Here is a 26,947-nt window from a genome sequence, read left to right as displayed (position 1 = left end):
GAGTTAAAGATGTTTGCCATTGGAATGGCTTAGTGGTCTATTGGCACCACATAGTTTGCAGTAACATGATCACCTGATGCTCCCTCAAGTAGAGTGGAATGCTGATAAGCTCCACAGGGAATTGAGCCAAACTTCTCTTACAATAATGCAATACCATAGAAGGGACAAGTAAAAGGGGATCCTGGAGAGTGCTTCCAGACTAGAAAAAATGAAGATCCTCACTCTGTAAGACAAAGTTATACTGAACCTGTTCTGCTCTATCAGAAGTCTTAAAGTCTTCGGGTTTGTCAGCACAACATCCGCATCTATGCTGAAGTAATAGTCACATGCTTTATTCTGGCGACAAAGGTCCCTGCAAAGAGAGAAAGCAGCTCTTAGCACAACCAGTACATCCTCGTGTGATGTTAAAAATAAGTTTATTGTGGAAAAACTCAAGCACATTTAATAAATACTTGATAAAACTTTTCCAACTTAGGTGCCTAAAATTATGTACTTAAATCCATTTAGATGCTTAAATAAAAGGGGTCTAATTTTTGAAGGTGCTGCACAATCTCCAGGTTCTGTTGTCTTCAGTGGGAATTGTAAGTGCTCAACATCTCTGAAAATCTCCAGTTTTCATTTAGGTGACTAAATATGGATTAGGTACTGAAGTTTGGGCAGCCAAGTTTGCAAATGTTGGGTTCTGTATTAAGAATCATTTAACTGGGTGTCTAATATAGTCTCAACCCATGAGCTTTGCTTGAACAAAGGAGCTACATGTGTGATCTGCTGATCTGAATGGTGATAGAACTCCCTTCCAGGAAGCTGTTAACTGAAGCCATTAGCAACATTGGGGGGGGGGGGGGCGAGAGAACAGGGGGAAATCAATTGAACTACTTATACCCAGTTGGTTAAGCAAAACTTTATCTAAAAGAATAAGAACGTAATTGTTAAAATACTAGATACACCAAAATCCCAACTGAGGTGACCACTGATCAGTGTAAAAAAGGGAACTCATGTCTACACTGCTGTGCAGTTTGGATCACAGAGGTATGAACTGCAGTGAGTACAAAAGGGCTGCACTGTAACTCCCCTGAATGGATACTTCAGGTGCAAACTTAAAAGTCGCTAGTTCACACTGAGGTAGTCCTGTCAGAGTTCACGTTCACGTCTGCCGCTTCCATACAGGGGAGTTACAGTGCAGCAGTTTGGTGCATGTTGCAATTCAGATCCTGGTAGTCCAAACTGCAGGGCAGCACAGACGTGCCCTTAGGAGGTCGTCTTTGAAGCAATCTATCACCTAAGTTTCTGATACCAGAGAAGGAGGAAATAGAAATTTCTGCATGTCCCTGTTCTCCAGAGAAGTTTCACTGAAAGGAGGAGGAATATTGTATTATCCTTTAATATAAATGTGACCAATTACAAGCGCAGAAGAATTTTTTTTTTTTTTTTGGTAGACAACTCTCAGGGCTAAGTTTGGGTATCAGTGAACACAGCTCCATTGAAATCAGTGGAACTGCAACAATTTACATCACCAGTGAATTTGGCCCTGATGTCTCTATGGGAATATATTATTTTAAAAGATGGAATATCACTCTGAGGCAATAGCTTCCCTATACAGCTTACATTTATTGTGCTGGCTTGTACGGTCTCACTACAGATTCCATCTTACCTGCATACATTTTATTTCACTTATTCCACTTTCTGTAAAAATTCTAATAAATGCTACTTTTGTTTAATCTAACTTGACCTGAGTTTTGATTGATACCTGGGGAAATTAATGGTGGTTTTTCATAAATTCAAGAGATCTCACAAGAAGAAAAGTGACTACAAACAAATCAAAGCATGGAGAAGACTGCAGGTCTTTTTTTCCAGTGCAGAACCACAAAACTATATCCTGTTCAGTTTACCACGGAATTCAGCCTGCGGTATTTCTCCTGCAAGCGTTCTTTATCAAGGACGGTCACCCTTTTGATTATCAGGTCCTCTTGTGCTCAAACTGGTACCTCAAGATCCTTTTGTGAAACTGCACTGGAAGGTAAACGACATCCTTCTCCATTCCATTCCATTGACTTAAAACCAAGCTAGTCACTTAGTCAACACACTGTTGCAATAATCATTTGAGCTGAATTTCTAAAATAATACTGAGTTAACAGGAAGGATAGTCAATACAATGAAGAATTCATTGAAGAAGAGGTTTTTATGCACAGGTCCATGGTTAACAGTCTCGGTGAAAGTACAGGCTATTACTTAACCAGCACTTCCTTCATAGCCAATTTTCCATCATATGAATGTCCTACATGTTTGTGTCAGGTTGTGAACTATGATTTCTGAATTCTTTACACTCATTATTTCCATCTGACACTGGCAGAGTTTATTTCAGTCTATTAATTTGCTCTGTCCAAAGCTTTGTAACTCTGCCATAAAATTCATTTGGCTTTATTATTAGAAAATAAAGTCTCAGATAAACATCATAGGGAGTTTTCTTTTAACCAACATTTGAAAATAATCTATACAGATTGTTTTTAATTATATGCTACATAAAATAAAACAGAAGTAGCAGCTTTAGATTCATTTTTGAGCAGACGTAATTGGAAAAATTAAGTCTCTTCCAATAAAATTTTGCAGGCAATTTGTGGGACTTCAACTTTTTTTATTTTTACAAAATAAATTGTCAGAGTATTCTGTTAAAATTGGCTCTGTCTAGTTTTACGAATCCTTCTGTACTGTATTCAAATATATTAATCTAAATGACAGGCTATTAGACATTTGAAAAGCTTCCAAGTTAACATATACCCAAAGTACTAGTGATCTATTTGGAAGCCTTTAGAAATATTCTATTACCTTAAATATAAGGGAATTCATTTGTAATAAAAGTTATAGGAATATTTTTAACCAACAAAAACCCCCACAAGAATCTTCAAAATTAATGCAGCAAATCCAGTTGGGACTTCCTGACCTTAGTCTGAATCCTTCCATTTTTTAACTCTTTCCTTCCATTCTCACTATAGTAGAACAGGCTGGATCGTTAGGTTAGAGCTTCACTTTTAATTAAGAGTTTCCTGCATTTCTGGAATTTTTGTAGGAAGCATGGTTCTTACTATTCACTTGCAACCACCATCAACAAAACTTCTATAAAATTCCCTAGCTTTGGATTATACATAACATGGACTTATAAAATTTCTCAATACTAATAAAGGAAACCTGCTAATAATAATGAAATTCAGATTTACTTTTCTGAGGCTTTCAACACAGTCTAGAAGCTCTCCCTAGGAAACACAAATGGTCTTTGATAGTCTTTCTGCTTCAGGATATTACATTTTGATAATAGCCTAGTCTTTAAGGACACAGATATGTAAGGATAACACGTGAACCTACTCCTTAATTCAAGTAGGAGACAGGGATAGCAGTGACAAATGGGCTGCTTGCTTTTCAGAGGTGCTTAACACCACTAAAATCAAATCATATCATTTTTGAAGAACTTTATTTCCCTGGCCTCAGTACATTTGCTTAGATTTATCTTAGTAGCATAAACGTGAAAGTTGAAAAGATTTTTTTTTTTTGGTACACAAGTTCAAGAAGCTGTTTTAAAGCAGCGATAAGAAGTGGTCAGTAGGAGAAGACAAAGATTCTGAGAGAGGATTAATACTACTGTTTAACTCTGCTTGTGAAGTACTGGCTTATCTGTGACAGTGAGTATATCTTAGGAAAAGGAAAAATGTTGCTGTTCTTTTGTGAACAAAACTTTCCACTAAGACCATGTGATCCTAACCCACAGTAACTTGTTGGGAAGAGACATAATCTGTTCAATTTCCTCTAGCAAACAGCCATTTAAAACATCTATAAACATGATTTGTATTTGAAATTGAAGCAGTCTATCATTTTCTGTCCACAGTTTGGAAAGAGAATTGCAATTCTGGAATAGATGACATAAATTTTAGGGGTCGGCAAACTTTTTGGCCCGAGGGCCACAACAGGTGGGGAAATTGCATGCAGAGCCGTGGCAGGGGGTTTGGGTGTGGGAGGGAGTGCGGTGTGCAGGAAGGGGCTGAGGGAAGGGGGTTGGGGTGCAGAAGGGGTACGGCGTGTAGGAGGGGGCTCAGGGCAGGGGTGCAGGGAGGGGATTCAGGGCAGGGAGTTGGGGTGCAGGAAGGGTTCAGGCTCCAGCCCAGTGCCGCTTAGCTGGAGCGGCTCTGGGGTGGCAGCAGCATGCCCCGGGGCCAGGGCAGGCTCCCTGCCTGCCTATCTGCCCTGGCCCCGCGCTGCACTGCTCCCGGAAGCAGCTAGCACCACGTCCCTGCAGCCCCTGGGGGAGTGGGGACAGAGGGCTCCGCACACTGCCCTTGCCGCGCCTCCAGGTACCTCCCCTGAAGCTCCCATTGGCTGCGATTACCTGTTCCCAGCCAATGGGAGCTGCGGGGGGTGGTGGTGGTGCCTGGAAGCGAGGGCAGCGCATAGCGCCCTCTGCATGCCCCCTGCACCCCCGGGGACCACAGGGACCTGGTGCTGGCTGCTTCTGGGAGCACTGTGGCCCACGGCGTCGGGGGGGGGGGGAAATACAATCCCCTGGGCCAGATCCAAAGCCCTGAGGGGCCAGATCCAACCCGCAGTTTGCCCACCCCTGCCTTAGGACATTCAGACGCCTCTTTATGAATACTACAGTTTGAGAAACACCTTAAAAATGGTGCCTAGTAATATAATAAGATGACACCACTTACCTCTCCGTGTGACTTATGAAGGACAAAAATTAACCATCAGTACTAATGGCCATTTGGTGAATGTGAGTTAACCAATGCATTATATAATTTAGTAATTCCTGCTCAGTTGGGAGCTGAATTGAATACATGGGGTGACTTTTCCATAAGATATTAATAGCATATAGTTCCAATCATGCCATAGTTGTGTCACCTAGAACTACACTTGGCAATTTCTGAATATCCTTAGTGAAATCTTTTGATTCCTTCAGAATAGTATATACCAACACTTCTGTCCCAAAAGAGGTAAACATATCTAACCACACAATGGATAAAGGGCTTTTATTTATGAAATTAAGCCTGAAGAGCAGAACTACTAAAGTAGCTCTACTACATCCTGAAAAGCTACCAACACCCGTAAAAATTCCCTGAAGTGAGAGGGGGAAAGTGGGGGATCATCCAATAACAAGATTCTAAGGACTGATAATCCTATAAGGAACTGAAACAAATTACTTCTTACATTTATTATAGCCTGAACATATTCATCTTAATCTCTAGAGTTTTCTGTTACACCAAAATCTACAATAGCTGATTAAATCTGGTCTCCAAATTGCAAAGGTGAATAAATCCAAGTTCACAGTTGAACTGGAAAGGGTGGAAAAAATGACAGTAAAATATCACACATGTTCCTTGAAGACAAGGTTTTTTTAAAACTGAAGAACAGAAATTCCAAGAGATGTGCATACATAGGCAGAGTGCCCAGTTGACTTTACATCTCCTTTTTTTCCATTATCTTTCCTCCTTCCACTCTCATTTTGCTTCTACAACTGGTGCAAAGAATGTCATTTTGTGTTCCCCATACAGATAACACTCTGGAATTATATCAAAAACCGCTGCCATCAATGCACCAACCATACAGAGCTTTAAGGACAGCCAACACTGCCACCCAGTTGTCACAATATCCGAGAGGTAAGTATACAGATGGAAAACAACTCAAACTTATCCCATATAAGACATAAGAGGTAAGGGGGGGGACAATCCTTTTAGGAATCTAACTAGGAAATTAACTTCAACAACTGTTAAGGTGATCTGGCCTCCAATCTCCATGGTTTTGGGAGTCCTACTGGACTCATTATTGATCCAGAACACTCAGATTGCAACATCTTCCACCTTTTCTGGCTATGATTATATCTCCATGATTATATCAACCCCACGTTAAATTTCTGCAATTGACTGTACCTAGTGATGAAAATGGAAGCCAAATAAACACTTCAGATTAGACTATCACACAGTGGATTGCCCCTTAAATGTACTTTTAAAAAAATCTAAGAACACATGACAGTGATGTCCCATGCTCTGGCTCCTCATATGAAACTCTCAGTCTTGGTTCTGATAATGGTCACGATGGAAAGCAGTGGGGTAGGGGAGAGGAATGTAAACCAAATGAGTGAGGTTGGTTCAACTAAGGAGAAGAAGAGAGTAACATTCCTGGAGGAACTGTTATGCAATTCTTAATTTTGTACCAGGGATCAAATAATGGGCAGACTAGAAGGACATGGATAGAAGAATGAAAATCTACCCAATTTAATGAACGTGCTGTGCCAAAAGATTGCCAAAAGTAAAAACAGGAAAGTCACAGGACTCTACCATAAATTTTATATCTTAGAAAGGTCGGTAGGAGTTATGCATACCCTTTCTCAGGATATTCTTCATAGTGATAAAAAACAAGTAGAAGATAATATGCTACATCATGGATTTGATATAGCCCATGAGTCTATGGATAAAGTTAAGGACATTGGGTCTATTTCTCAAAAAAGCTTGGATACAGAAGTAAGAGTGGTCCATTTGTATGGAACTCTGGCATGTGCACACAACCAACGTTTACTGCTGATAAGAGAAAATAAAATACTTAAAATAGAAAACAGACTGACTAGAAAATAAATCCAAATTAAGATGTCAGAAACTGAAAATAGCCATTCAGTGGTCAAGAATTTTGTGGAATGTTGATTGGTGGATTATTTCTATTTGTTCAAACACATATTCCACACAAGAAATCTGTTTAAGACAATGGGCCAAATTCAGAGGTGAGTCTAAGAGAATCCTAAGAGAAGCAAAGCAGTAAAAACAACTTATAAGAGGAGGCGTGTAAGTATCAATTGATATTACAGATACTGAGGTGGCCAGAAGATGTGTTTACACCACTTTAAATCACTTTTGAATTTGGCCCCGAAACCCTCCGATTTTTAACAACTGCGTGAGCATTGCTTGAGCTATGCAAGCAAAATTTGAGAAAAAGTCAGATTTGTGAAGAGTCACTCTTTTCAATGCATTCACATTGGAATACTAAAGGGAATGGAATAAAATTCTGAATTCCAGATGAAGAGAAGAAAAGGCTAAGAGCAAGCAGCAGATATAACCCACAGGGAATTTGTGTCACAAATCTAACCCAAAAGTTTAGTTGGATTTATCAGAGAAAAGCAAACATACATTTTTCAGATGTCACAGGGAATCAGATTAATTTCAGGAGGGAGTGGAAACAGACCTTGAGGATAGAAGAATACATAGTTGAACGTGGAATTGATTTTAGGTTGAATTAAGGTGCTCTGTCAATTTATATTTGCATTACTCACTTTAAAATTCCTACTTTTAATAGTTATCATTTGAGCTCAGTGCAGTTCTCTGTGTTGGCTTGTATATGATTTTTTACACTTTCCCTTTATGCTACACATCCCCTGCAGGACAGAGACTGTTAGCAAGTGGCATATCAGAGGAGGAACAACATGGGCCAAATTATATTTGTATTGTGGTGGAAATAAGTATCCACTGTTATGTATCACATACTTTTATCTTACAAAGGGGAGTTTGATAGAATGCTATGCAACACTGACAAACAGGTAGTTTTGTGGGGCTCTTTTTAATCTTCTGGTGAATGGCTAGTTTATAGCCACCACTCCTACCATCCATTTAAATTATTTATAATCCGCTGGATCTCAAAGAGTCTTAGGGGCTTTTGTATGTAGTTCTGCTTTCTGTCACATTATGCTACTGTAAGCTTCATGAGAGGAGGCAGAGATCTCTAGGCTCTGCAACTGAGATCTGGAGCTTAGTGTTATAATATGATATAAGCTTATTACTGAAGATAGCACTTCCCTTTTACACTTATACAATAATATAAATGGGGAAGGGTGGAAGATCCTCTAGAGCTGCACATACAATAAACCAGTTCACAAGTTTTCAAGTGCAGTATGTAATAGTGGAGAAAAAGCAGAGTATCTTTATTTATTTATTCAAACCTGCAAACCTCAAAAGAACAGCACAGAGTAGACTTCATGATCCTCTCTCTACCTCATAAGGGTAGGGTCAAGCCTAAAGATGGATGAAGGAATAAATCAACTGGAATCAAAATTAAGGTTCCAGGGATTACAAGTATTTCCTAAGTGATGTTTAGACCCATTAATTCAAAAGAACTTAAATGGGGATAGAGGAAGATAGATCAATGATTCTCAACATTAAACTAACAATCTAATTTACCTAGATTTCAGTAAGGCGTTTGATACCGTGCCCCATGGGGAATTATTAGTTAAATTGGAAAAGATGGGGATCAATATGAAAATTGAAAGGTGGATAAGGAATTGGTTAAAGGGAAGGCTACAGGGGTCATACTGAAAGGTGAACGGTCAAGCTGGAGGGAGGTTACCAGTGGCGTTCCTCAGGGATCGGTTTTGGGACCAATCTTATTTAATCTTTTTATTACTGACCTTGGCACAAAAAGTGGGAGTGTGCTAATAAAGTTTGCGGATAATACAAAGCTAGGAGGTATTGCCAATTTAGAGAAGGACCGGGATATCATACAGGAGGATCTGGATGACCTTGTAAACTGGAGTAATAGTAATAGGATGAAATTTAATAGTGAGAAGTGTAAGGTCATGCATTTAGGGATTAATAACAAGAATTTTAGTTATAAGCTGGGGACGCATCAATTAACGGAGGAGGAGAAGGACCTTGGAGTATTGGTTGATCATAGGATGACTATGAGCCGCCAATGTGATATGGCCGTGAAAAAAACTAATGCGGTCTTGGGATGCATCGGGAGAGGTATTTCCAGTAGGGATAAGGAGGTTTTAGTACCATTATACAAGGCACTGGTGAGACCTCACCTGGAATACTGTGTGCAGTTCTGGTCTCCCATGTTTAAGAAGGATGAATTCAAACTGGAACAGGTACAAAGAAGGGCTACTAGGATGATCCGAGGAATGGAAAACCTGTCCTATGAAAGGAGACTCAAGGAGCTTGGCTTGTTTAGCCTAACTAAAAGAAGGTTGAGAGGAGATATGATTTCTCTCTATAAATATATCAGAGGGATAAATACCGGAGAGGGAGAGGAATTTTTTTAAGCTCAATACCAATGTGGGCACAAGAACAAATGGATATAAACTGGTCATTGGGAAGTTTAGACTTAAAATTAGATGAAGGTTTCTAACCATCAGAGGAGTGAAGTTTTGGAATAGCCTTCCAAGGGAAGCAGTGGGGGCAAAAGATCTATCTGGCTTTAAGATTAAACTCGAAAGTTTATGGAGGAGATGGTATGATGGGATAACATGGTTTTGGTAATTAATTGATCTTTAAATATTCATGGTAAATAGGCCTAATGGCCTGTGATGGGATGTGAGATGGGGTGGGATCTGAGTTACCCAGGAAAAAATTTTCTGTAGTATCTGGCTGGTGAATCTTGCCCATATGCTCAGGGTTTAGCTGATCGCCATATTTGGGGTCAGGAAGGAATTTTCCTCCAGGGCAGATTGGAAGAGGCCCTGGAGGTTTTTCGCCTTCCTCTGTACCATGGGGCACGGGTCACTTGCTGGAGGATTCTCTGCTCCTTGAAGTCTTTAAACCACGATTTGAGGACTTCAATAGCTCAGACATAGGTGAGAGGTTTTTTGCAGGAGTGGGTGGGTGAGATTCTGTGGCCTGCGTTGTGCAGGAGGTCAGACTAGATGATCATAATGGTCCCTTCTGACCTTAGTATCTATGAATCTATGAACAATAGCTTGGAGCCCTGTATGATGCAGTACACATTTTCACATGACCATATATTACACACACAAATTTAACCTCTTACATCAGGATACATATGTTTAGTGGTAAGGGGGTGACAATGAAATATTTTTGAAACATCTCTTCGTATAACTACCTAGGCATGCAGAGAAAAGGCAAGGAATATACAGTGGCTGTCAGAAAAAGATGCAGGACAAATATGTAAATACACAAAGGCCAAAGTCAGCCCTGGCGTTGGGCATGCAACTCCTCTTCATGCCTAACCAAGCGGCACCGGGGACGCATTTGACCTATAGATGCAATCAAAACACTACTGGTATCTTCAGTTACATTTAACAGGCTCTAATAAGCCAAAGAGGGGAATGCGGTCCATTAGTCATCACCACTAGTGGGGGGGAGGGGGTTGTCAGCAGACAGGAAGTGTTTATTTGTCTAACAATTTAGTGGTTGATTCTTACTTCCAAACTGATTGTTTAACCTGTGGTTTAGCTGTGCTTCTGGAGTTGTGTTATTCTATTCTGAAACTTAATTGGTTTTATAGTGAGGGTCCTTTTCTTAATTATTACTATGCCTCCAAGGTAATAAAAGACCCCAGGGAATACCCAACAGCAGGTAAGATTGCCAGAAACACATCGGTAATATGGAAGTGCCCTTTTGGGGATGGAAAATATCTATAATCCCCTAAATAATGTTTAGACCACTAAGTCAAAAGAACTTAAACATGGACAAAGATAACATCCACTGGAGGTTTTAAATCAACAAATTCTCAATATCAAAAACAGCAACTAGGAGCCCTGTATGATTCAGTTCCTCTCCCGTAAGAATTGTTTTGCAATGTCCTGAGAATAATCACGATTGCAATTTCTCATTGGAAGTACAATGAAATACAGTTTTAGAGGCCATTAAACACATGGAAGCAGACGTAAAGTTGGAAGTAGCTGCATATACGTTTAGAACAAAACATGGGAAAAGGTCAACAAATCTGTTAATCCTTAGCATCTGATGTAACTCTACACAACCCAGAAAAACAAACAATAGCACTAAGGCCCTCCCAAATAGAAATAAATAATCTAAAATAATGAAAGAAAATGTACTTTTACAGAATAAAATGGAAGTAATTGTAAACCCACTGAGTGGGAATGTATATATTTGATATTAGGGAAATAAAATGGATTATTGAGCAGTTTGATCTGGAATTTAACATAGTCTCTGTAGACTGAAATCTCACTGTTACCTAGAGAGACTAGACCAAACCCATAAAATACAGATCAAAGCTCAGGTTCCAAACTACACCCACATATAAAGCTTAGGGGAGGATGTTCAGAATGGATCTGAACTAATGAAATACAAATTAATGGAACAAGAGCCAGATGCAAAATCTGGGTATGGGTTCAGTTTCTGAACCCCACCCTACTCCATACATGCGGAAAGAGAAAATTATGGTGTGTTCATACTCAGATCTCTCTCTAGTTCTACATTAAGTTTAATTTTACTATAAGAAACAAGATGGAAGATGTCGAGTACAACAATGCATAGAGTTGATGCATCTTTGAATGCAAGCTGTATTTTTTTTCCTTGACACATCAGTCTATATTAACTTTGTTTTAGGTCTTGAGCATATGTCCACCCCTGAAAATAGTAGCAGAAAAAAAATACTTTTTTCAGAAATTAACATAGCTATTTAAACTTGAAACAACAGCCACACATTTCGTATTGTAATGTAGTATAAAGTTTAACTAGTACTTTATGTTGCATCATTTACTTTGCATAGCATGCTTCTTTTCAAAAACACGAATTTATATTTGGACAGATTTTATTGCTCATCATATATGCTTAGAAATATGTTCATGTTCCTGCCAGATATACTTCATGAATAATCCACAACATCTGCTCCACTCCTACATAATCTATTACTCCCTATATTCTGAAAGCCTTCATCTGAAGTCCAAATGATAGATAATTTAAACAAAGCTAAATCCAAGCCAACAAGAAATGCCTACACAAATGAACAACAGCTTTTTATATTAAAAACAAACAACGGTATACATAATGAGGACACATCATAAAACATTCAATATTCCACTGTGTGTGTCTAAATACAGTGTGTTATTCCATGAAAATCTTGCTTAAGTGTCTATTGATCCTCTGTTGAAAATGCATAATCTAACTTAACATTCATATACAATTTAAAAAAAAAAATTAATTACATTCCCATGTTCCTGGCTTCTGCTTGACTCAGGTTCTCCTCAGGTCCAACAATTTTTATACTTCTGATAGCCTTCTTGGCTTTCTCCCAAAATTTCTTGATGTGCTTTTCATGATAAACCTCCTGTAATCATGTTAACATAATTCAGAGTTAATGTAAAATACCAATTGCTGTGCTGTAAGACACAAATAAGAAAACATTTAATGTCCAAATGCAAATTGTACTATCACAGGAAGAAAGAAGAGGCGATTACAATTTTTGCAGATATCTTCAGAATATTTTCAAGTACTAAAACAAGCTCTTTTGCTGAAGAATTTAGAAAAATCTCTGTGGTGGAACAATGGAATTCGTGTAACTATTGTGGTTCTAGTACTGGGGGAGTCGCAAACTGTTTAAATGATCATTTTGCTGGATGCATATTTTGCAACCTATGGCCCCAAACCCACAATAAAATCTGCACAGATGAACCCTTATGGCCACGCAAATGCCCATGGACTTCAGTGGGCTCTGTAGAGATGTAGGGGTCTGCCCACACATATCCAGTTGCAGGATGTGGGCTTAGAGCTTTATAAAATGCACATAGGGATCAGTGTTTGGATCTTAGGTTCAGTTTCTCACTTTCAGGTTAAGAACGCTGTAGAGTTAGTGCCTCTCACTGCTCTCCAATGATCCTGGCTGGCCAGTAGGAGGAGAGGCACAAAACTTACTCTGGCTAGAACAATATCCATCCTTCTGTGAAGTTAGGAAGTTTGTTATGACATGAGGCCTTTTAAATGGATGGAGGTGGAGAAACTGTTTGGACACACTGACTGAAAGAATGGAGTGTTTGTGAGGAGGAAGCAGGGTGGAAGTTGTGCAGAGCATCTTCACCCAAGTTGGTAAAAACAACATTTCTGTGTATATTCATAGAAGTGCTGAATATTTGATAATTCTCTCAGAAATGAGTTTCTAATTATTATTTCTCTTTATTGCTAATTTCCTTGGCTATGCCTTACAGTTTTCTACAGCATGCAATAGTTCTAAGCCAACTCTCAGATAACATGGCTGGCTTTAGAATAATTAAAAAAAAACAACCCACCCAAATTCTCACCAATTTCCCCCCTCTTTATATTAAAAAGGAGGATAGCCAACTTTTTGATAATTTCAAAGGCTATTTAACTTCTGATTGGCACAATGAGGCATTTGTTTTGCACAATGATAAAAGCCCATAATTATTACTGGTATATAATCTGCATATCTTTTACTATCCCCCCACAAAAATATTCATAAAGCTTGATGGCCAACTCCTTATCAAGGCATGCTATGCCATCGATGTCAATGGACTACATGCCGGTGTAAAGAGAGAAAAATACAGGGACCAATCCTATTATCACATCACTTATGAGCCAATCCTGCAAAGACTTGTGCACATCAGTAACTACTCATATGATTAATGCTACTGAACTCAATAGGGCGTAAGTCTTGCAGGATTGAGCCCTTAGATAAGTGGTTCTTACAATGTGTTACATGGGCCGCATCCAATACTACCTGTATGCCCCTGAAGATTTCACATGGGCCACAGCACGGTGCTGATTGGGCTGCAAGCGGCCCCTGGCCAGAGGTTGAGAATCACTGCCTTAGATGAATAGCAAGGAGCACTCAAAGTAAAAGTCAGCCCAACTGTTCTCTCCTGTGTATGTTTTGGAGACTCATATCTTTCACTTTAAGGCTGGGAGCTTCATGGAATACAAATGTTATGACATACATCAGGAACCCGAATTGTAATAAAATAACATTGAGGTCTTGGCCACAGAAAGCAGAAAAAAACTAATCCGATTCAATTAAAGGTTCCAGAAAGTGCCTCTTGAATTTAATCAAATAAACTCCTTGAGAAAAGTGCTGTTGCTCCTATTTAACATTATATCACTGCATATTTTCCATTGCTGCTTACCATAGTATGCAAAATCTCAATTACATTTTAGCAATTGCACCTGAATAAAAGTAAAACTGGTCCAGATAGTTCCCCCGTACTTACATTATTATGAATGAAGATACTAAGTGGTTCCTTTGGGTAATCCAGAGTCAACAGTCTGTCTAAAAATTTAGGTAGGAAAGGAGTTGGTTGTTCAATGAAAACAGCAATTGTAACCCTTGGATAGTCCTAAAAGAAATAATATGTTGACACAAAATACAACCAGGAACATTTGCCTCCTCTCTAAGATGACAACAGCATGAGCTCAGTCCTGCTTTTAGTACAGTTGATCTCAACTCCGTATCTAAAAATCATCATGCTTCTGTGTACATTCACTATCTGATTTTACAAGATACTAACATAGATGTCCAGTAAACCAAATGGATTTAGTTTCATTAGGATCTGGGAAAACCTTTTGGGAAATGAGGAGGCTATACAGGAAGGATGAACTCCACCTAAACCAAAATGGAACCAGATTGCTGACATGTAAAATTAAAAAGGTCATAGAGGATTCTTTAAACTGAGGGGAAAGTCAGAAGGTGTGAGTTTGGACAGACATTCCTTTTGGCCAGGATTTATGAATAGGGATAGAAGTTAATAAAAGTACAGATAAGAACGGAAGAGAAACAGTCAAATGAAAAAAAGAGGCCCATTTAATTATCTCACATGAAGGCAGACAAATTAATATTGACACATTTTATAAGTGCTTGTATACAAATGCAAGAAGTCTAAATACTAAGATGAGGGAACTTGAGTGCCTGATATTAAAATGAAGCTATTGATATAATAGGCATCACAGAAACTTGGTGGAACGAAAATAATCAATGGGGCATGGCAATACCAGGGTAGAAAATATATAGGAATGACAACATAGGTTGCACCACTGGAGGCGGGAAGGGATGGCACTATGTGTGAAAGAAAGCAGAGGCAAATTTAGTAAAAATCGTAAATGAATCAAATAGTTCCATAGAATCTCTATAGATAGAAATGCCATGCTTGAATAATAAGCATATAACACTAGGAATACACTACTGACCACCTGACCAGGATGGTGATGGTGACTGTGCAATGCGCAGGCAGATTAGAGAGGCTACAAAAACAGAAAACCCAATAAAAGAATAGGGGATTTCAACTATCCCATATTGACTGGGAACACTTCACCTGAGGATGGGATGCAAAAATAAAATTTCTAGATACCATTAATGTCTTGGAACAGCTAGTCATGGAACCCATAAGAGGAGAGGAAATTCTTGATTTAGTCCTAAACTGGTCCAAAGAGGTAAATATAGCTCAACTGCTCAATAATGGTGACCACACTATAACTAAATTTAACATCCTTGGAGGAAGGAAAATACCAAAGCCACCACAGGAGCATTTAACTTCAAAAAAGGGAAACTACACAAAAATGAGGTTAAGTAAACTAAAATTAAAGGGAACAGTCACAAGAGTTAAATGCCTGCAAGCTGCATGGAAGCTGTTTTAAAACACCATAATAGAGGGTCAAACTATCTATACATACATAAATACGCACACCAAATATATATATATTATAAAAATATAAAAGAGAACACCCCCCCCCAAAATGCCATAATGACCAAACAGAGTAAAAAAAGTTCGTTAGAAATTTAAAACAATATCTATTAAAAATGGGAAGTCAGATCCTACTCAGGAAAATAGAAAGGAGCACAAACTCTGGCAAGTCAAGAGTCAAAGTATAATTACGCAGGCCATAATGAATTTGAGGAACAACTATGAAAAGACACAAACACTAACCACAATTTTTTTTTTTGAAAGTACATAAGAAGCAGGACACATCACAATCAGTGGGTCATTGGACCATTGAGATGCTAAAGGAGCACTCAAGGAAGACAAGGCAGTTATGAAGAAGCTAAATGAATTCTCTGCCACAGTCTTCACTGCAGAAGATGTGAGGGAGAGTCCTACACCTGAGCCATTCTTTTTAGGTGACATATCTGAGGAACTGTCACAGATTGAAGCAACCGCAGAGGTTGTTTTGGAACAAACTGATAAATGAAACAGCAGTAAGTCACCAGGACCAGATGGTATTCAGCCAAGAGTTCTGAAGAAACTCAAATATGAAATTGCAAAACTGCTACTAGATGGACTACTGATCTGACCAAATATAGTCATTCTTATGTACTTAACTAAATTCTCTACAAGTTATTTTCAGTCTCAGTGTAGCTACTGAATATTGCAAGTCAAGGTTTTAAATTACTGACATATGAAAGAAATGCATATAAACATTAGAAAAACAATATTTCACAAAATAAATTTTAAAAATAGTATGCAAAAATCTATAAAGTTAACGTTTTAGCTATAGAAAATATATTTTAGTTGTCTAAAGGAAAACAGACTGATTTTAAAAATAAATTACATAACTGAATTTATGCCACAAAATATTTTACTCATCTATATTATACGAGTTCATTAATGCATGGAAAGCAGCCAAAGACAGGCAAGGCATAACAGCAGCCTTCTCTACTTCCCTATTAACTGATTTATACTCAAGGAACTATTGATAGGTCAGCTATAGTAGATATGCATTGTAGATACATTTTACTATAGTTCATTAAAATAAGAATTTTATAATCATGCAAATAGATGGTTAAAACTTGCTCGTTAGCATTAAGCAAAAGTTATTTTTCTGTTTGCAATTTATGGTAACAAGAATAATTAAATAATTCATTAAAAATAGAAGAGAAGTGATGTAAAGCCAAGCAAAGGCTTTTATAACATTTAGATACTAAAATTATTTTGGACTTTTGGTTTAGAACAGTAATATTAAATTACAGGAATGTTTTATAAAAAGACCACCACTAAAACAAAATTAGGTAACTTTTTATCTAGAACAGGTTTGTAAGTTATTTGAGATAGACATCTAAGCTTTCAGTAATGTACTCCTACACACAAAAATGTATCATTAAAAATATTTTTCTACTTCTAAACCAGACAATTAATATAAACATTGTTAAAACTCACTGCAATGGACTTCAGACAGAAACCAAATATGGGTATAAAAATCTTCAAGTTAGTTCTCTTTAAGCAAGTCTACATTCACTTACAGTGCATCTGCACAAGATATCAGGATGTGTTGAAATTTCAGTGTCATTGTCCAAGTGAGAGACAAGGTGGGTGAAGTAATGTCTTTTTTATTGGACCAACTTCAGTTTGGTGAGACAGACAAGCTTTCAAGCTACACAGAGCTATTCTTCAGGTCTGGAAAAGCTACTGCTAGTGTCACAGCTAAATACACAACTAGCGTAGCACAAGTACCGCATATTCTAAGGAACCATATAAGGTGAAATAGCCTGTTAATACCTCTGTAGTCATGAGGACAAAAAGGGGGGTTGGCGGATTCAAAAGCCATAAATCCAGTCTTTATTATCGTAACTTTGCTAAACACTAAAAATCATGATCTTACTAAAAAGAAAGCTGGTGACTCACACCAAACAGAAGCTGGTCCAATAAAAGATATGACCTCAACCACCTTGTCTCTCTAATAACCTGGGACGGACATGGATACAACACCACTGCATACAGCACTGTTTCTGGATTTCACACCTTATTAAAATTTCCAATCTACTGTCATTCTGGCAGGAACTGCTCTACTGAGACTCGTGTCAGGATAACTTGTATTGTTGATTACAAGCAAATGTTAACCACTCTATGAAGAAGATTTATCAGTGAAGTGCACATGTTGTAATAAAATGCATCATTAAGCAGGGCATATGTAATTGCTACCAATGATAGAAAGCACACACAAGCAAGACGGGCAATACACTCGATTTTGCATATTTTTCAAATTCCATGGGATTATTCTGCGGGTGTGGCACTTCAAGATAGCCCCACATTCTCCAGGAAGAAATTCAGAAGCAGCAACCACATCATCAGCACCACGGAACAGGACTAGGGGTAGGTAGCTGAGCATTCCCATCCCCAATGCAAACGGAAGAGATGTGAAAAAAGAAAAGGAGTACTTGTGGCACCTTAGAGACTAACCAATTTATTTGAGCATAAGCTTTCGTGAGCTACAGCTCACTTCATCAGCATGCTCAAATAAATTGGTTAGTCTCTAAGGTGCCACAAGTACTCCTTTTCTTTTTGCGAATACAGACTAACACGGCTGTTACTCTGGAAGAGATGTGGTCCCATAAGCCCTTTTAAGGAAGCAGCACCTTTACAGCCTCATTATTTCTTATCATGGTCCATCCACCCTCCCTACACCTTACTCAATTGTTGCATCTTGCCTTTAATTAAGCTGTAAGCCCTTCAAGGACATGTTTGCACAGCACCACACACACACACGCTCCAGTCACCACTGCATCCTTTGCTCATTACACAAAGGAAAACGAAGGACTAAGGTGAAGGAAATCTCCTTGAGGATTTATTTCACAGAGATTCCCCACCATTATACCACTTTTTTGGTGCCCCCCCCTCAAGCCACAGAGAGACCTGAAGGGCTCATCTGCAAATTTGGTGGATCCTGGTGAGTCCCAAGAGATCAGGGCCAGCCACACAGAGTTCTTGGGCCTCTGCACTGGTGGTGACCTCCTGGGCCCTCCTCTGCTCATTGGCTACAGTGTTCCAGCAGAGTCCTGCTACCAGACACTCCCACAGGGAGTCTTGGGGCAGCCAAGAGAGATGGTGAAGGAAACAGCTATGAAAAGAGAGTATGTCACTGGGGATGGTGGGGAATATATATGTTAACAACCCCTATTCCTGGCCTATACACTCCTTCCCCTTGACCTCTCCCATTCTCTACCCTCTCCCACAGCATGGGCTCAAGACCCACCCTTCACAGGGGTCCAGAAGGCAGCACGGGGTGGGGGTGGGGGTGAGGGAACAATGACATTGAACTGGTGTGATTCCCCCTTCCACACATAGATAGTCCCTCCCATCCTTCCACAGACTTGTAGCCAGTTATGGGGCACAATCTGCAATCACATACACCTATGCAAGTAGGGTTGCCAACTTTCTAAACGCACAAAACCGAACATCCCTCCCCCTCCCCTTCTCTGAGTCTCCGGCCCCGCTCGCTCCATCCCCACTCCATTCATCTCTCACTTTCCCACACCCTCACTCACTTTCACCAGGCTGTGGCAGGGGGTTGGGGTGTGGAGGGGATGAGGGCTCTGGGGTGGGGCTGGTGATGAGGGGGGAAAAAGGCTCTGGGGTATGCCAAATTATAACTAATATGAAAATATTGACATTTGCCACTTAAAATAGTACTAATAAGTTTGTAACTCATGAATCTGTTTCCATTATTATTTTGTATAATATCTAACATATGAAAACAGCCTCAAGTGTGCTTGAAATGTAACATTATGTACTGGAGCCTTTTTGTCTCAGAAAAAGCACTATAAGGGCACTGAAATTCATGTATTATAAAGCGTTCAGTTATACTTGAGATATACTTACTTTAACCATTGATAGGTCTAGTAAATCTAAATCACAAACACCACATCCAGTTTCACGTGTCCAAGCATTAGGGATATAATTTCCAAAGTAACTGAGGTGAATCTAGTAAGCAAAAGAACAATTCACATTTACTATATGTAAATGCAACCCACCCCTGTATCTTAACACAGAGATCAACACATCAATTTTAATCCTCAATATTGGTTTAATAATTTCTGTATAGGTATGCTTGTCTTTCTTTAAAAAACAAAACACACACAAAAAAAATCTGCCAAAGCTATTTTGACCCCTTTTACAAGATACAGCGATAACATCCTCTGGAATTTGTGGTCACAGATTCAGGAAGCTGAACAATTGTGGTGGGCATAATAAAACACATACTGCATTTCACCCGTCTTTGAAAAATGCCATGACTGATGCCATGCCAAAAAAATATTAGCAGAACCAAGTTAGTACCCTTCCTGCAACTGATGGTCACTGGTATTTATGGGAAAATAGAGATGGGAAAAGAGCAAAACTTCCTGGGAAGGGATATATAAAATTTAGAAGATACAGGTGCACAGATGTCAAATGAATTGGACTGAAGCTTCTTCAGCTATTCCATGACCCAGAAAACAAACAGTGGAACACATTTCACTAATGCACCTGGCTCTCCGACAGGTTCTCTGGCAGTTGTGTTGGCAATTTTGGAATTGGCTTCAAATCAGCTATATAATTATTTGAAGGTTAGGCTGTCTAGGGTGCCATATGTTCCTGGATGCCATATTTTATCCATGGCCACATTAGCAAATAAGGTCCCTTCCAAATTCATATTACCATTCTCATGGGTTAATGCCCTACAACCACCCCTATCATACTCAGTGAGTAGGCAGAACATAATTTCCCATGTGAAAACTGCTCCATGATAGACTCAAATATGTTAGAGTTTGCTTCCATTTGTTTATTTCTTGATATGTTTATTTCCCTCTTCTTTATCAGATGTAGTCAGTGGAAAATATTTATCAAAATCAGACAAACTAAATCGTTACCGAACTTTCAGATACCTAAAAATAAATCTGTAAGAGTGCTTAGCCAAATAAAATATGACACCAATACAAAGATAACTACACTAAGGAAAAGAGTAAAGAACACTTTATATTATTGCTATAATTTTGCTCCTACCTTTTAGATAAAAAGTAATCCACTAAATCCTAATCTGAGTTCAACAGAGCATGTATAAAATAGAAGTTTCTTGCAAATACTAAGTATTTTAGTTTTGGAGATTATTTCAATGCATGGCCATTCCTCATCTGGTGAACGTTTAAATGTTTTTCTAACCTGTTCATCACATTTATGTATCTCTGCTTAAACTCTATTGCCACTGAAGGGCACAATCAGACTATGACAAAATGTTTCAGAGAAACTCATAGTAGGATTATTTTTTTCCTGCTTCAGTAGGTTTTTAGACTAAAATCCTTAAAATGCTTTTGCACTGTGACAGAAGTAGGGTAAACTGCTGTGTGACTATAAACAAGAAACAAGTTTTGTTTAATATAGAATATTTTGGGAATTAGGCTTCACCCGATCCACTTGTCACACACGTTACTTAAAAAAACAAAACAAAAACGGAAAAATACAATTGTATCTGAGTGTTGACAGCTAAGTAGAGGTACTAATTAGTGCCAAATAGAATCAAAGCAAATATTTGTAAATGGAAGCCATATGGAAGAAATATCAGCTATCTAGTATGTATTTTAGAATTAAGTCAACCATAGTTTTAATATCTACTATATTAGATATTATATTTTAAAAGATCAAATGCTAGGAGGAAAAAAAACTAATAGTCAGTAGTGGCCAGGATTTTAAAATGATTAGTGTTGGCAGGATGGCAGTTGCAGCCTTGAGGCATTATACTCCACTTCTGTGCCCTGCCTGGGACTTCTCTTCCCCCCAAAGCCTCTACATACTTCATTTGAAAAAAGCCCCACTATGCATAAATCACCTACTGTGATTATGAATAAAATCAAAGTTCTCCACTTGCTGTTCAGCAATGATGATAGTTCAATGAAAGCATTAGCTTCTGAAATCCAGCGCTGCAATCAGTTTGCTAAGCAAAGAGTGAGCAATTGATATAACTTGTTATCAATATAGTGGCAATGGAATAACAGGCTGAGGAGTAAATGATCAGCACAATATATGAAACTTTAGCCACGACGCATATTAACGTTAATCGGAAAGTGAGCCCCTCATTTACCTGTGCTATGCTGAAAGTTTATTTCAGTTTCTTTTGTTGTCTTATTAAAACTGGTCCTTGATAAAAGCTGAAAAAGTGACTGTCACTTACTTTAGTGGGGCCATTTCCATGCAGAGTGATGGGCAGCGTCTCATACACTGAATTCCTTGCTCTTACTCTTCCTTCTTCAAATTTCAGAAGAACTTCATCTGCAAATTAACCAGCATGTTAACAATATGAATGAAAATAGTTAATTGGAGGATGCTCAAGCGATTAAAGTCTGTTAATTGTGACACAGCACCAAATATATTCTGGTCCTGTAAGTAGTCTGGCCCTAGTCCAGTGCCCTATGTTCAAGTCTTGGCCCTGCCACTATTTTGCTGGGTGAGTGAGGGAAAGTGCCTTTCCGCCTTATGCCTCAGTTTCCCCTCTGTGTAACTGAGATAGGATACTGACCTCCTCGGTAAATGCTTTGAGGTCTGTGGATGAAAAATGGTATATAAGAGCGAAGTATTAATTTATACTACTTATCTAATGGGCGTTCTTATTACCTTAGTCTCTAAGCACTGCATAGGTAAATTAGACATGGAGAATATGGTCTACATCCTTCACATGTTTTAAGAAGCTTTGCTTAGAGCTCATAAAATAGCATAACTGTAACTTTCCATTTACGAAGGAATTCAATTTTGTTGTTCCACAGTTGAAAGTCAAAGGTGGAGGTAAGGAAGGAAGTTCAGTTAGACAAACCTAGTTTTAGATATACCAAAACGATTAAAAATTTTGCTAGTGATACAGAAAAATCAATTGATATTGTACATATCAGATCTGAGAGGCCTGATAATCTCACTAATGTGTTCATCATGGAGTAATCCCTTGCATACATGTAAAATTTGTTTATTTAAATAAGAGAACTATTTTCACTTTAAAAGCAAACAAAAAAGGAAGGTTAACGGCAGACACAGAGGCAGTACATGCCACTCAATATACGTGCTAATACACATACCAACAGCCCCGTTCAGGGTCTGGAAAATTCTGCACTTGTGGTCCAAAGTAATGTTGATACGTGCCTAAAAATTAAAACCAGCAAGGACACTGAGGTGTTATAGCAGTTAGCATAGCACATGTATTGACAGATGTTAACCAGTTAAAAGTTACAGGTTTTTTTAGGTTTCATCTGTTTTTGGGATCTAATTGCAAGTTTTTAATCTTTCAATACTCTTCTTTTTCAAAAAGTCTCATTTAGCTTTACAGCTGACAGTTACTTGCACATGTATTCCCTCCAGAACATCTGATTTATCAGAAAATTGTTTAAATTGATCTAGTACATAAGTAGGGCACTACCAAATTCACGGTCCATTTTGGTCAATTTCAGTGTCATAGGATTTAAAAATCGTACATTTAATGATTTCAGATATTTAAATCTAAAGTTTCATGGTTTTGTAATTATAGGGGTCTTGACCAAAAAAGGAGTTTGTGGGGGGGCGAGGGAAGGGAGGAAGGAATCGCAAAGTTATTGTAGGGGGGTTTGCGGTACTGCTACCCATACTTCTGTGCTGAAGCTGGCGGCGGTGCTGCCTTCAGAGCTGGGTGCCTGGCCAACAGCCGCTGCTTTCTGGCTGCCCAGCTCTGAAGACAGTGCAGAAGTGGGGGGGGGGGGGGGGTTGTGGTATTGCCACCCTTAAAATAGCCTTCCAACCCCTGCAATTCCCTTTTGGGACAGGACCCCCAGTTTGAGAAATGCTGGTGTTTCCCAGGAAATCTGGTCTTAGAATCATAGACTTTAAGGTCAGAAGGGACCATTATGATCATCTAGTCTGACCTCCTGCAAAACGCAGGTCATGGAATCTCACCCACCAATTCCTGTAACAAACCCCTAACTTGTGTCTGAGCTACTGAAGTCCTCAAATCATGGTTTAAAGACTTCAAGGGAGCATTTTGAAAGTAGTGGTAAGTCCCTGACACTTGATGCCTAAAAATGACGTTTGTACAGTTCATTGTTTCCTTTGCTTCATTTCTATTCCATTTGTTAAATTTGATAGAGAATGTTTTGTTTTTTTAATTTGTAGCTAATGCTTGGATTCAGTCTTGTGTGCTTTTACCCTATACTAGACAGATTTCATGGAGGGAGATCAGATTTCACAGTCCGGGACACATTTATCATGGCTGTGAATTTGGTAAGGCCCTATACACAAGCAATGAGTTTGCTTTAAATTATGTAAACTCAGCAAATGGACGTCATGACTTTCCAAAGGAATCAGTTTGTCAGTATAAGCTAGAGAGAAGTCTCCCCCCCATGCCCTCTCTCGGACTAAAAAAGACTAAAGTCATAGCCAAACAGGATTAACATTTAAAACCAAACTCCCCCCCCCTCCCCCATACACAAAATACAGCATATTTCTTCAAATATAAAAGTTAAAACTAAGCTTCTTGATATAACACAGTATCAGTAGCTCTAATACATACAGCTCTACTAGAACTGAAGTTTCTACACTGCCCCTAGAAAATAATTAGGGCTTCTTTGTATATTTCATTGAACGCCCCAAGCTCTCCTTGGCTTCAGTGGAGTTTAGGGTGAACAAAGAATTCAGTATCAGGCCTAAGAGGTGACCTGCAAATATTTTTGAAGTATTTCATTGCCGTGAAAACAGCATTTAGCAAGGATCAAACAGGAATTCCGTGCTGCAGCTCTGATTAACTATACCTCTGAAACTCAGGGTATGAGTTAAATTTCTAATTACAGATTTAGGTGCCTGGCTGTGGGAACCCAAAATTAAAAATGTTGATCTAGGCATATACACTTCAAACAGAAAAGATTTATATTCAGCTTTGAATTACAGTTCTTCCTTTGGGCTCTCCAGATTTCCTTACATATTTTGTGACTTGCTTTCACAAACTACTGTTTGATTTTATACACATTTCAAAGGACTTCACCTCTCAGTAAGCCACTTCGTTTATCCCATGTTATAAACTCCAAATTACTTCTGAAGCATGACCTTCTGAAACTTTGGCATGTCATTCTGGTTCCCAGACTCTTCCACGCTGGGACCTCTCTTGCCATACCAGGACCACCCTGTGATCTTCTCATTTGCTGGGACTTAATTGGAACTCCCATTTAGCAATATGGGATGGATAGGGACTTGTGCTCCCCATGCTGAGAATCCAGGCTGTAATCCGATTAATTCCCCCTTTGGGTGGAAAGTTGGAGAGCAAGAGGTACCTGCAGAGTCCACAGGGTCTTTATTGAGATTAATGGGGCTGATCACATATCGCAGAGCTATTATTTTAAGACAATACAGTGATGCCTGCCAAGATCCGCAGACAGCCTGAAACAACACTCTGAATCATGATCCTCCTGAACCCTATTTGTGACCCTCTAGGCTGAGAGCCCCTGCAGTACAGCAACCATCTTTGCACTATGGCATTCACAGCTAATTACACAAACTTTTTTTTTCATTCTTAGCAAGTTTGTAGCAGCCTTCTGACACTACAATTGAAGCAGCAAGTTATTTCAAGTGGCAAGAACTACTATTAAGGGGAAAATGAGTCACTACATACCCTCTGCAGTGGGTCAATATAGATTTTGGTATAAAACAGCTGGTCATCATCATTATCTTGCAGGTTCCATTGCTGTACCATTTGGTTTATATATGGAGCATAACCAATAAATCCTGCAATATCACACAAGAGAATTTATTTCTACTTGAAAACTATCTTTCTGATCATTCCATTGCATGTCAGATGGCAGTGTAACCATTCTCTGCCATCAATTTCCATCTCCAAAGATCTGTCTTCATGGTACATATTTTGAATCGCTTTCACCTGTTTAGTTTTCCTTATAATGGTATATTAAGAAACATGAAGGATTCTGGGATCTGTTTTAGACAGTTAGAGGAAGAGCTCAGACAGTTCCAAGGTATGGGTCTGAGGCTACGCCTGCTGCTGAGAAAGAAGGGATCCAGCTGTGGAAAATGGCATGAAGCTAAGCCTTAGTGTTGTCAGTCTCTCCTTGCTGGCAGGAAAGTATAAATCCAACATGCCACAACAGTACAGGAAATTCAGCTGAAACTTGCCATACATCACATTTACTTCAAAGACAAAACAAACCAAAGCAGGGGCTAGGTTGCGTGGGGGGCGGAAATGGCATTAACTTTCAAAAGCTGTGTCTATGAAGCTCCAACCACTCATGAGTCCAAGAGAAGCCCAAGACAAGATGCCATGCACAACAGATGGTGCAGGTTTTCATAGTCAACGTATTTCCTTCTTCTCAGCAATTAAATGGTTCACCATGCTGACATTTAAAGTGACAACAGTTCGGCTTCAGAGTTAGCACTTCACTGAAATCAAATAGCAGTAGGTCACACTTCTCTCAGAGCTATTGCTGCAAGCTGCCTGCAGACTCATAAGGACCTTACCTTCTAAGGCACGTCTACAGCACAGCTGCTGGGGCAGCAAAGCTACATCATTTGCAGCCGTGCTGCTGTTGAGCTAGAAGGTAGCTGCTTCCTACATTGGAGGGAAAGATTCTTTCCGTTGATGTAGTTAATACACTTCTATGAGAGGCAGTAGGGAGGTCAACACCAGGGTTTAGGTCGATTTAACTACATGGCTCAGGGTTAAAATGTTTTCACAGCTCAGAGCAACATAGCTAGATCAATCTAATTTTTAAGTGTAGACCAGGCCTCAGTTACACTTGGTTTACATTTTGTACATCATCTTTGCAAAACCAAAGTCTAAAGACTTTGCTGCTGGTTTTTTTTTTTTTTTAAAAAGTAAATCAATCATAGAATCTCTAGCAAAAACATGGCAGCCATCAGGGAAAAGTCACCAAGAAGAAACCCCATCCTGGCAGCTCCAGAGCCAGAGTTTGTCCAAGCAATGTTTTTGCTAAATAAATATTTTAGCACTCTCAATTCAATAACCCTCCTTTCCCCCTCACAAATTAGCACACGTCTTCCTACGCATTCCTGCAAAAGAAAATAGAGAATACTATTACAAAAAGTGTTGTGACCCAAGAACCTCTCAATGTTAACTGACAAAAGAGTTATAGAAATCTCGTGAGTCTGGTGTGTGCATCCTAGTTCTCAATAGCATGTCATGTGAAATCTCAAATGAAAGCCAGCATCACACTGGTCATTAATACCACTATGAAAAGTGTGTACAGATACTATGTAAGGAGTTACTTAAACATACACTGAAAATTCATAGATGGACTCACAGAGTCCAAGGCCAAAAGGGACCATTGTGATCATCTAGTCTGACCTAGTGTATTACAGGCCTGAGAACTTCTCCAAAATAATTCCTAGAGCACTGATTTAAAAATTGTGAGTGATGAAAAATCCACCACAATGCTTGGTAAATTATTCCAATGGACAATTACCCTCACTGTCAAAAATTTACACCTTATTTCCAGT

The 26,947-nt window shown here is 38.9% G+C and overlaps 1 protein-coding gene across 7 annotated transcripts in view; it reads right to left on the bottom strand.

The window, feature by feature from the left end:
• Window positions 1-26,947, bottom strand: part of PLOD2 (procollagen-lysine,2-oxoglutarate 5-dioxygenase 2) — a 75,061-nt gene that overhangs the window by 16,633 nt on the left and 31,481 nt on the right. For 6 of the 7 annotated variants that reach the window (XR_012160783.2, XM_073359749.2, XM_073359748.2 and 3 more), the window contains exons 5-11: window positions 25,092-25,204; window positions 22,540-22,603; window positions 21,648-21,745; window positions 19,325-19,426; window positions 13,949-14,074; window positions 11,936-12,057; window positions 248-352 (exon numbers count right to left, since the gene is read on the bottom strand). Coding sequence is in view for 6 of the 7 variants with exons in the window: in XM_073359749.2 (XP_073215850.1) it covers window positions 248-352; window positions 11,936-12,057; window positions 13,949-14,074; window positions 19,325-19,426; window positions 21,648-21,745; window positions 22,540-22,603; window positions 25,092-25,204 (730 nt within the window). In the remaining variant the exon portion in view is untranslated. The remainder of the gene's footprint in view (window positions 1-247; window positions 353-11,935; window positions 12,058-13,948; window positions 14,075-19,324; window positions 19,427-21,647; window positions 21,746-22,539; window positions 22,604-25,091; window positions 25,205-26,947) is intronic. The other variant, XM_073359747.2, reaches the window with a different exon arrangement.

Source organism: Lepidochelys kempii, chromosome 9 (genome assembly GCF_965140285.1).
Source record: "Lepidochelys kempii isolate rLepKem1 chromosome 9, rLepKem1.hap1, whole genome shotgun sequence".
Taxonomy (NCBI): Eukaryota; Metazoa; Chordata; order Testudines; family Cheloniidae; genus Lepidochelys; species Lepidochelys kempii.
The sequence above is the reverse complement of the archived record's forward strand: the minus strand, read 5'-3'. Positions and strand labels throughout refer to the sequence as shown.